Raw genomic sequence first — 12,500 nt, 5'->3', positions numbered from 1 at the left:
TATCCATAGCCCACGCCTCGCAACCATACAGCATTGTTGGAACCACTATTCCCTCAAACATACCCATTTTTGCTTTCCGAGATAATGTTCTCGACTTCCACACATTTTTCAAGGCTCCCAAAATTTTCGCCCCCTCCCCCACCCTATGATCCACTTCCGCTTCCATGGTTCCATCCGCTGACAGATCCACTCCCAGATATCTAAAACACTTCACTTCCTCCAGTTTTTCTCCATTCAAACTCACCTCCCAATTGACTTGACCCTCACCCCTACTGTACCTAATAACCTTGCTCTTATTCACATTTACTCTCAACTTTCTTCTTCCACACACTTTACCAAACTCAGTCACCAGCTTCTGCAGTTTCTCACATGAATCAGCCACCAGCGCTGTATCATCAGCGAACAACAATTGACTCACTTCCCAAGCTCTCTCATCCCCAACAGACTTCATACTTGCCCCTCTTTCCAGGACTCTTGCATTTACCTCCTTTACAACCCCATCCATATACAAATTAAACAACCATGGAGACATATATATATATATATATATATATTTCTCTTTCTTTCAAACTATTAGCCATTTCCCGTGTTATCGAGGTAGCGTTAAGAACAGAGGACTGGGCCTTTGAGGGAATATCCTCACCTGACCCCCTTCTCTGTTCCTTCTTTTGGAAAACTGAAAAAAAAAAAAAAAAAAACGAGAGGGGAGGATTTCCAGCACCCCGCTCCCTCCCTTTTAGTCGCCTTCTACGACACGCATGGAATACGTGGCAAGTATTCTTTCTCCCCTATCCCCAGGAATACATATATATATATATATATATATATATATATATATATATATATATATATATATATATATATATACAACCGAAACACCTTTTACGTGGTAGTTAGAACGTTAACCATTGGGCTATGATCGCCCCTAATTAAGAAATAACTTCGAGTTTATTACAGCACTTAACAGGGATATAATTATTCGATTACAAGTAACTGAATATCCTTTGTTTAGCATCCATGAGCAATGGGTTCTACACCAGGAAAAGCCCATCTCTATTTATGGTCGAATTACCCAAGGCTATTTGGGTGATTACAGCCTAGTTTAGCTGTTACCATCCCTGCCTATCACTCAAAAAGCCCTGGTCTTGAATCCTGGCTTTGGATTGTATCATATATATATATATATATATATATATATATATATATATATATATATATATACTTTGTCGCTGTCTCCCGCGTTAGCGAGGTAGCGCAAGGAAACAGACGAAAGAATGGCCCAACCCACCCAGATACACATGTATACACATACACGTCCACACACGCACATATACATACCTATACATCTCAATGTACACATATATATACACACACAGACATATACATATATACACATGTACATAATTCAAACTGTCTGCCTTTATATATATATATATATATATATATATATATATATATATATATATATATATATATATATATATATATTGTTACGAACATGGTGTGTGTGCCCACATGATCGTATGCATCAGAGGCCTGGCCAGGTGCAGGTGTGGGGTATGTCTGTCTACCCGTATGTCATCGCTGCTGACGTTCACAAGAAGACGAGAGAGTGTGTGACGACGCCGAGACTCTGGGACCCTCCAACCAATCAGAATTGCTCTTAGTTCCATAGCCAATCAAGTGTAGCGTTGTATAGCAGCAAGGGTGAACGCCTGGCTTTACTTGTACACACTACACCCGCTGGGATTCGATTCCTTGCTCTCTCTAGCCCAGCGAGGTAAGTGGTTTCCCCCCCCCCTGCTGTAAGCCTGTAAACCCCGCTGTGCTATAAGCCGTTACTGCTGTAAGCCCGTTACCCGAGTGCTGTGCTGTAAGGCCGTTACTACTGTGTCACGTCAGGTTTAGCTAAGTGTAACGATGATGTTTACTGTGTCACGTCAGGTCTAACTAAGTGTAATGTCTCCCGCGTTAGCGAGGTAGCGCAAGGAAACAGACGAAAGAAATGGCCCAACCCTCCCACATACACATGTATATACATACACGTCCACACACGCACATATACATACCTATACATTTCAACGTATACATACATATATATACGGACATATACATATATACACATGTAAATATTCATACATGTTGCCTTCATCAAAGTTTCTGCCGCCACTCCGCCATACATGAAATGACCCCCTACCCCCGCATGCGCGCGAGGTAGCGCCAGGGAAAGACAATAAGGCCACATTCGTTCACACTCAGTCTCTAGCTGTCATGTGTGATGCACCGAAACCACAGCTCCCTTTCCACATCCAGGCCCCACAGAACTTTCCATGGTTTACCCCAGACGCTTCACATGCCCTGGTTCAATACATTGACAGCACGTCGACCCCAGTATACCATATCGTTCCAATTCACTCTATTCCCTGCATGCCTTTCACCCTCCTGTATCTCCAGGCCCCGATCGCTCAAAATCTTTTTCACTCCATCTTTCCACCTCCAATTTGGTCTCCCTCTTCTCCTCGTTCCCTCCACCTCTGACACATATATCCTCTTGGTCAATCTTTCCTCACTCATTCTCTCCATGTGCCCAAACCATTTCAAAACACCCTCTTCTGCTCTCTCAACCACGCTCTTTTTATTACCACACATTTCTCTTACCCTTTCATTACTTACTCGATCAAACCACCTCAACTGGGTTGCCTGTGGGCCGACTGACGCAGCCAGGATTCGAACCCATGCGCACGACCCTAGGCAGGCCCGTGAATGCATCATGGTCAGGAAAGCTAACCGAGACACCATGGAAGCCCAAAGAAATATATATTAATGTAGTTAAACCTGAAAATACCAATTTAATACATTATATAGTAACTACATCCACAACCCTCTTTATACAACCCTACTTACAACCAACTTGATCTACGACTCCAAATCTACCTCCACTATCTATCAATCTACCTCACTACCCTAGAGCATAACTCACGCCTGGGGCCCTAGGCTGAGTTACAGAAAGACAAACCTTCAACCATTCCTCATCACGGGTCTTCCTTCAACACGTCGCCATATTGGAAGGATCTATCTACCTCCCTTGCCATCTAACTCGGCCACTCTACAGCACAAAGTAGATATCACCTGCTAGATTTGTCTACTCTAGGACTTCCCTTAGGCCTCAGTGCAGCTGTGCCATGACACAAAACAGCTGGAGAGAAGATATTGTTACAATTATGGGCATTTTACCTCCTGCCATACCCGAGTCGCCATCGAAGTCAGGGATTCCCTCCATCACAGCGATCTACGACCCGCCATTAACCTTGTACCACAATTTACACCCATATCTACTTTAACTGAAGCGTAAAATCTTACCCAAACGTCGTGGGTGACGGTATTAATTCGGCCATGAAGTACGTCCAGGGGACATCAACCAGACCCACCAGCCAGGGTGGCGCCAACCGCCATCTTCTCAGGTCTACCAACCTTACCCAGACATATTTATGCTTGTTTCTCTATAGATTTGGACTCATTACTCATATAAGGATATACAAGACAAAAGATAATTCAATTATGATTAAAAATAATTGATAATGGAGATCATTTATCATTTTGAGAGATAAGATTAATTATTTTTATCTCTTACGGTTGGTACTTCTGAGACCGAGAGGGAGCAGGACGCATAGCCGACTTTTCCCTTTTAAATTCTCAATGGCTCTCTCGGGACCCGAATCAAAGACAGTAAAAGCCTAATCACTTACATTTATTCCATTGGATATAACTAGAAGCATAATTCTCGGTCATTTTGATCATTTAACTTTGAAATGCCCTCACGACCCCCCCCCCCCCCATAAATGGCGGGTAGACCCATCCCGAAGTTTCACCTTGGGAGGACCTCCTCATCATTTCCCTTCCGTCTGCCTGCAATTCCACCATTTTGGAGGAGGTAAGTATGATTTAACAATGTAGTTAACCGTGTGGATGTTGTATGATAGGTTAGGTGTGATATACATGAGTTTTTTTTATAGTTTTTGAGGGATAATTGTGACCGGCGTGTGTGCCACGTCTGAGTTCTGACTCGTTAAATTTTATTTTGTCGTTAATTAAGCAATGTCTTATTATCCATTAGGGACAGGAAGCATAGCTGAAGCACCGATGTCTATCCTATTTAACTCTGAACGATTGTTAGAGGTGATTAAAGATCCAACATGGCTACCATGTACTGTAGGGCCACCACTGCTCACTGGTCTACCATGATTTATAGAATAATTCGTCATAAGTTGTTAATTTCACTTGATAGAATATCTTAAAGATATTTAAGTAGGTATTAGAATATTAGGTTTATATTTGTTACACCATAAAGGGGATATTAATGAAGGGGGATGATAGTGTTATAATAAGGAAATTTTTCCTTAGCTTCATTTTCAATTATTTATTTGTTCTGGGCCTTCACCGTCATGTTAAACATGGACTTTTTTTTATGCTGTATCGTGAATATATAAATTTTCTCCAGGTGCAAATCCATGTTATAATAATTTGGTGGACAGCTCGCTAAATTATTTTAGAATAATTCTTTTTAAGGAAGGTGTTAAGTGGAGATATTTCCCTCTAAGGCTCAGTCGCTTGGTTCATTGGTTGGGTTTTAAAGTCTATCAACTGCCAGGGTCATTAAGGTCATCCATGTAAATTATATCCACCAACCGAAAAATCATTTAACACGTTCGGGTGTTAAAAGATATTTTCTAACACTATATACAGTTTCATTATGTATGTAGCCCTAACACTCAAATCATATTTTATTAATACACTTTACTGTTTTTTTGTATGGGAAGGTGAAGGCATGTACAGAGCATCAGATTGGGGAAGAGCAGTGTGGTTTCAGAAGTTGTAGAGGATGTGTGGATCAGGTGTTTGCTTTGAAGAATGTATGTGAGAAATACTTAGAAAAGCAAATGGATTTGTATGTGGCAATTATGGATCAGAAGAAGGCATATGATAGAGTTGATAGAGATGGTTCGTTGAAGGTCTTAAGTATATATGGTGTGGGAGGTAAACTGCTAGAAGCAGAGAAGTTTTTATTAAGGATGTAAGGCATGTGTACGAGTAGGAAGAGAAGAAAGTGATTGGTTCTCACTGAAGGCCGGTTTGCGGCAGGGGTGTGTGATGTCTCCATGGTTGTTTAATCTGTTTGTGGATGGGGTGGCTTGGGAGGAAAATGCAAGAGTTTTGGAGGGACGGGCGAGTATGCAGTCAGTTGAGGACAGAGCCCAGGAAGTGAGTCAGTTGTTGTTCGCTGATGATACAGCGCTGGTGACTGATTCATGTGAGAAACTGCAGAAGCTGTTGACTGAGTTTGGAAAAGTGTGTGAAAGGAGAAAGTTGAGAGTATGAATTAGAGCAAAGTTATTCGGTTCATCAGGGTTTAGGGACAAGTCAGTTGGTATGGGAGTTTGAATAAAGAAAAATTGGAGGAAGTGAAATGTTTTCGATATCTGGGAGTGGACTTAGAAGCAAATCAAACTACTGAAGTAGAAGTGAATCATAGGGTGGGGGAGGGGGCGAAGGTTCTGGGAGCCATGAAGAATGTGCGGAGAGAACGTTATCTCGGAGAGCAAAAATGGGTATGTTTGAAGGAACAGTAATTCCAACAATATTATATGGTTGCGAGGCATGGGCTATAGATAGGGTTGTACGGAGGAGGGTGGATGTGTTGGAAATGAAATGTCTTAGGACAGTATGTAGAGAGAGGTGGTATGGTCGAGTAAACAATGAAAGGGTAAGAGAGATGTCTGGTAATATTGTGGTTGAGAGAGCAAAGGCGGGTGTGTTGAAATGGTTTGGTCACATGGAGAGAATGAGTGAGGAAAGGTTGACAGAGAGGATATATGTGTCAGAGGTGAAGGGAACATGAAGTGGGAGACCAAATTGGAGGCGGAAGGATTGAGTGAAAAACATTTTGAGCGATCGGGGCTTGAACATGCAGGAGAGTGAGAGGCGAGCAAGTAATAGATTGAATTGGAACGATGTGGTATACCGTGGTCGACGTGCTGTCAGTGGATTGAACCAGGGCATATGAAGCGTCTGGGGTAAACCATGGAAAGTTGTGTGGGGCCTGGATGTGGAAAGGGAGTTGTGGTTTCGGTGCATTATTGCATGACAGGTAGAGACTGAGTGTGAACGAATGTGGCCTTTGTTGTCTTTCCCTGGCGCTACCTCGCGCGCACGTGGGTGGAGGGGGTTGTCATTTCATGTGTGGCGGAGTGGCGGCAGAAATGGATGAAGGCAACATGTATGCATATGTACATGTGTATATATGTCCGCATGTATATGCATGTATATGTGTGTGTGTGTGGATGTGTATGTATAATATACATGTGTATGTGGGTGGGTTGGGTCATTTTTTTCGTCAGTTTCCTAGCGCTATCTCGCTAACGCGGGAGACAGCGTCAAAGTATAATAGAATATATATATATATATATATATATATATATATATATATATATATATATATATATATATGTGTGTGTGTGTGTGTGTGTGTGTATTTTTCCTTTCATACTATTTGCCATTTCCCGCGTTAGCGAGGTAGCGTTAAGAACAGAGGACTTTGAGGGAATATCCTCACCTGGCCCCCTTCTCTGTTCCCTCTTTTGGAAAATTGGAAAAAAAAGAGAGCCAGTCGGGCCTGTGCAGTAAGCGGGCCTGGGTTCAGGCGCAGGACTGGACAAGGTGAAAGAGGTTGTGGTGTTGGACGTGTTGGCGTTATCAAGTCCTCTGCATCATCATAGCAAAGCTCTTCTTCTTCCTCACCCGCCACCCATTGTTGGCACATCTCTGTGTTGCCCCTGTAAGGTGCTTCTTCTGTGCTGCTGCTGGTGTTGATGTAACATGTTGTAACATGGTATTATTAACATGCATGCACGCCTGCAGGCCGGGTCGTAGTCGACGCAGGCAAGCAAGGCAGTAGCAATGTGTCTGCGTCTTTGGGTGGCTAAGGTGAAGGAAGGGGTGTGGAATTTTGTGATGCACGGCTTGTCACTGATAATAATAATAATAATAATATATATATATATATATATATATATATATATATATATATATATATATATATATATATATATATATTCCTATGAGTCCACGGGGAAAATGAAACACGAAAAGTTCCCAAGTGCACTTTCGTGTAATAATCACATCATCAGGGGAGACACAAGAGAGAAATATAAGTCAGTTGATATACATCGAAGAGACGAAGCTAGGACGCCATTTGGTAGACGTGATTGTCCAAAACATACAACGAGCGTTCCTAAACTTATCATTTTACAAATTCTGTCAATAATAAATTTATCTAATTTGTATCGACCGTCACTAATACTAGGATATTATAATTCTTTGTGTATCTAATAATAGAAGATTCAATGATATTTCTCTTGGTAATAGAGTTAAAAACTGAGATGGCATTACTCCAGCCAGTACATTGATCATAGTTTTTAACGTGATTAAACAAGGCATTTGATTCTGGTCCCGTTCTTATACTGTGTTTATGTTGCTAAAGTCTAACAGAAAGATCCTTACCAGTCTGACCAACATAAAGTTTATCACAATTTCCACATGGCACTTTATAGATGCATCCAAGAGAATTTTCTGGTGAATTTCTTATTAAGATATTCTTTATAATATTACTGTTGCTAAAGGCAACATTTACATTAAAGGATTTAAGCAACATGGGAAGTAAAGTGAAATTATTATTAAAAGAGAGAACTAAAAGATTCTTGGTGTCAATGGGAGGTTTGGGCTCAACTCTATAAAATGATTTCTTTGCTAACTTAAGGGATTTATCAATGAAAGATCTAGGGTACTTTAACTTAGATCCAATAGAATATATCTTCTCAAACTCATCATCAATAAACTCTGGACTGCAAATACGTAATGCCCTTAGGAACATAGATTGAAATGATGATAATTTAACTCTGTCATGTTGAGATGAGTAATAATGGATATATGAGCATACATTGGTGGGATTTCTGTTTATGCTAAACTTAAACTTGTTTCCTTGCCTATGGATCATGCAATCTAAAAATGGTAACGTACCATTATTTCCATTATCTACAGTAAATTTGATGGAAGGTACTAAATTGTTAAGTAAAGGGAGAAATATTTGTAAATTTTCATTTGTTGGCCATACACAAAGAACATCATCTATATACCTAAACTAAATTGCATTAGAAGGGAAGATATCCTTTAGTAATTTTGTTTCCAAAATTCCATATAAAGATTGCTTAGTACAGGTGAAAGAGGGTTACCCATTACCATACCAAATTTTTGAGCATAATAATCTCCGTTGAATTGAAATACAAAGTCTTTTATACACAATTTTATCAGTTCAGTGAAAACAGACTTTGAAACAGATAAATGAATATCATCCAAGACATCAAATAGATATTCTAAAAGGTCATCAACTGGAACTTTAGTGAAAAGTGAGGAAACATCAAAGCTAACTAGTTTGAAATCAAAATTAACATTGATATTGTTTAGCTTGTTGACTAAATCTACATTGTTCATGATAGCAGAATTTGATACCTTACCCACTAAAGGGCTTAATAAAGAAACGAACCATTTTGACAATTTATATGTCTTGGAGCCTACTGAACTCACTATAGGTCTTGCTGGAAAATTCTGTTTATGTGTTTTGATAAGTCCATACATAAATGGCAATGAAGGGGACAAAGATGACAAACTTTTGATAAGAGAACTGTTACCTTTCAACAACAACTTCATTTCTTTATTGAAGTGAGAATTAACTGCTTCTAAGGGATTTTTACTAAGTTTAGAATATGTTGTGTCATCATTTAGAAGATCATTCATTTTAGATAAATAGTTACTTTTGTCTAAACTCACAAGTGTTAGCCTCATCTGCTTTAGTAATATGTATATCCTCGTCTTTTTTTAAGGAGTTAATAGCTTTTATAATCTTTTAGGGCAATTAGGTTGCACTGGTTTTGACAAACTGGCATACACTAAACCCTTACAGATATTAATATCATCATTACTTAAATTACTGCATTTCTCTAAATTACAAAAAGACTTTGTGACATCAACACAGCTGGCTTCCCTGTTAGAACACACAAAACTTAAACCATAGCCTAATGCACACATGGAATCTTTATCTAGTGGTTTATTAGACAAGTTTATCACAAAAGATGGGTTTGTGTTCTTGGTCCAGTCGCTGTTTTTGATAAGATGGTCGAACTTACACATTTAGTGACATTTGTAGCCTATTACGTTCTTTCCTTAATCTATCTTAGCAATAGTACAATATCCGGTTCTTCCAGTATGTCGGTATTGCCATTTGAAAGGCACGTTTCTTCTCTCTTGAAATGTGAAAAGTCTCCATTTCAAGTTTCTTTAATTCAATGTTTTTCTTTAAAATGATATTTTGGAATTGGTCAAATGGTCGACCAGACAGCTGCAACAGTCGTTAAGGTAGGACAGATCTTGGCACCACGTGTTCATCAAGTGATGGTCTATACAAATTAGATAACTTTATTGATGATAAAATTTGTAAAATGATAAGTTTATGAAGGCTCGTTGTATGTTTTGGACAATCACATGTTTATCATATGGCGTCGTAGCTTCGTCTCTTCGATGTATATCAACTGACTGTTATATTTCTCTCTTGTGTCTCCCCTGATGATGTGATGATGACACGAAAGTGCACTTGGGAACCTATTATGTTTCATTTTCCCAGTGGACTCATAGGAATATATATATATATATATATATATATATATATATATATATATATATATATATATATATATATATATATATTTATTTATTTATTTATTTATTTATTTATTATTATTTTGCTTTGTCATTGTCTCCCACGTTAGCGAGGTAGCGCAAGGAAACAGACGAAAGAATGGCCCAACCCACCCACATACACATGTATGTACATACACGTCCACACACGCACGTATACATACCTATACATCTCAACGTATACATATATATACACACATAGACATATACATATATACACATGTACATAATTCATACTGTCTGCCCTTATTCATTTCCATCGCCATCCCGCCACACATGAAATAACAACCCCCTCCCCCAGCATGTGTGCGAGGCAGCGCCAGGAAAAGACAACAAAGGCCACATTCGTTCACACTCAGTCTCTAGCTGTCATGTAATAATATATATATATATATATATATATATATATATATATATATATATATATATATATATATATATATATATATATATATTTTTTATACTTTGTCGCTGTCTCCCGCGTTATATATATATATATATATATATATATATATATATATATATATATATATATATATATATATGTGTGTGTGTGTGTGTGTGTGTGTGTGTAGCCTAGATGTATGACTTCCTTAAATGCTCCTGGGATTTGTGTGTAACAAGACTGAACAATGATAAAATTCGTCAATTGCTGTTGTCTTGTTGCCATTTCTAACTGGACGGCCCCCTCGTCGTTTGTGTAACTTGCCATTTTTGTGGGCTCTGAAGGTGGTTATGTGTGTGGTGGAAGTGGTAAAAAAAAAAAGAGATAGAATGTATTTAGAAGGAGTTTGACCGTGTGTGATATATTGGCTCTATAAATGTCGATTTGAAAAGGGTGTTGAAACCATGAGGGATCATGAATATAGATGTATCTCTTCCTATATATGGGGAATTACTCATTTTAGCTCATAGAAATTTAATTTCTAAGTAATTTTAGTGAGTATTTACAAGTTTTAATTAGTTATGTTGTCATAGGAGCTTCGTACTCCTACAGAGAAGTATGTAATTTTTAACCAGTTATTAGCTGTAAAAGTCCTCCCCTTGTTCGGTAAGTGACATATATCATTTAATATCCCTTCCTTTGTACCATTTAAAAGCAATTTGATGCGGTCATAGACATTGGAGTAGTGGACATAGGATGCTTAAGGTGGTATGTGTGGGTAGTGTCAGCTGGCGCCGACAGATGGCTCTGCCTCCCAACGGTAAACAACAGTTGGTGTCTAGGCTCGTGGCCACAGGGGCTTGGTCCGTTCCGTCCCCACAGTACGTCGTTTTAGACCAAGGGTTCCCTTCTCTCTCCTCCGTCGTTTCGTCGGTTAACGAACTTAGGGGTGTTTAACGAAGACGAGGATAACGTTAGATTGTTATATATGGGCGAGGAGGGTTTCGAGAGCCGGTGTGGAAGCGGTGATTAACGTGAGCGTTTTAGTCACGTAGGACATGGGAAATGGTCAAGGATTCTTGAATTTATATATATACATCCGTCAAGAATTAGTGGTTTGAACTATATAAACATTTTGTTTGTCATCCTCTCTATAACGTTAAAGTTTAGAAAAGAATTGATGGTGAGGACTTTCGTTTTCTATATCGCCACCACAGTCTCGAATTATCAATAATAATATATAATTATATATGTATATATATATACATCCATCGAGAACTAGTGTTTTGAACTATAGAAATTCGTTAATCATCCTCTATAACGTTAAAGTTTAGAATAGAATTGGTGAGGACTCGTTTTCTATTTTGCCACCGTAGTCTCAAATTACCAATAATTTGTTATATATGTATAATTTTATAAGTGTATATATATACATCCATCGAGAATTAGTGGTTTGAACTATAGAAATTTGTTTATCATCCTCTCTAACGTTAAAGAATAGAATAGAAGTGAAGACTCTCGTTTTCTATATTGCCACCGTAGTCTCAAAATTATCAATACATTTTTGTCTCTCCCTCACATTTCCTCCTGCCAGTATATCTCTCTACCTTAGGTCGTCTTCAGGTGTGTCTCAAGATGTCAGGTCTTAGGACTGCTTGGCGTGGGTGGGCGTGGGTGGGACAGCTTGTCACACACGCCCGTCCTGTACGAGGCCATCTATCTATTCCCTCTATCGCACCCAAGACCACTTCATGGACCAGCCAAAACCAGTAAGTATTTTATTGCTCTGTTAAGACCTATCCTCTATCACAGATGCCATTGAATTTGATGTAGAGTTTGATTTAGATCAGGTTTAGCCGGGAGTGCTTTTCAAAGGTATTGCGTAGTTGGGTTTAGTAGATAAATAAGTTAATAGATATTGACGTGCATGAAGCACAGATGTGTCTTAATTGTAGCCATGAAGGAAATGGATTCACAATGGGTGTTTCCCCCCACACACGCACAATTTAGGATTGTAATGTGATGAGACGAAGCTTGGGGATTGGTGGGCATAGTCAAAGATTAGGGTATAAAAGTAGATACACAATAAAGCCTATGTATTTATAATTTATGGCGAAGACATGCATGTAAAGGTGTATTGGATTGGAAGGATTGTATACCCAATCCATGTCGTGTTGCAGCTAATCACCAGTCCCAAATCAAATGAAGGAAGGTCATTTGGAGGTCGCTTGTTCGTACCTGACATCTTGTGACAAGATCTATCGGGTTTTTTCTCCTTTTTTTCGTAATTGTCTTTGTGTATCAGGATTTT

The 12,500-nt window shown here is 39.0% G+C and overlaps 2 protein-coding genes across 5 annotated transcripts in view; one reads left to right on the top strand and one right to left on the bottom strand.

Moving 5' to 3' along the window:
* Positions 1-3,433, bottom strand: part of LOC139748098 (E3 SUMO-protein ligase PIAS4-like) — a 91,258-nt gene extending 87,825 nt beyond the window's left edge. Inside the window, exon 1 of the mRNA XM_071660723.1 lies at positions 3,361-3,433. The gene's annotated coding sequence lies outside the window, so the exon portion shown is untranslated. The remainder of the gene's footprint in view (positions 1-3,360) is intronic.
* Positions 3,434-11,006: 7,573 nt separating this feature from the next.
* Positions 11,007-12,500, top strand: part of Fpps (Farnesyl pyrophosphate synthase) — a 51,334-nt gene continuing 49,840 nt past the window's right edge. For 2 of the 4 annotated variants that reach the window (XM_071660749.1, XM_071660746.1), the window contains exons 1-2: positions 11,007-11,070; positions 11,802-11,958. In XM_071660749.1, coding sequence (XP_071516850.1) covers positions 11,825-11,958 — 134 coding nt within the window. In that variant the 5' untranslated portion in view covers positions 11,007-11,070; positions 11,802-11,824. Of the gene's footprint in view, positions 11,224-11,783; positions 11,959-12,500 lie in introns of all 4 variants that reach the window. The other 2 variants (XM_071660748.1, XM_071660747.1) reach the window with 2 other exon arrangements.

This window comes from Panulirus ornatus, chromosome 72 (assembly GCF_036320965.1).
Source record: "Panulirus ornatus isolate Po-2019 chromosome 72, ASM3632096v1, whole genome shotgun sequence".
Lineage (NCBI taxonomy): Eukaryota > Metazoa > Arthropoda > Malacostraca > Decapoda > Palinuridae > Panulirus > Panulirus ornatus.
The sequence above is the reverse complement of the archived record's forward strand: the minus strand, read 5'-3'. Positions and strand labels throughout refer to the sequence as shown.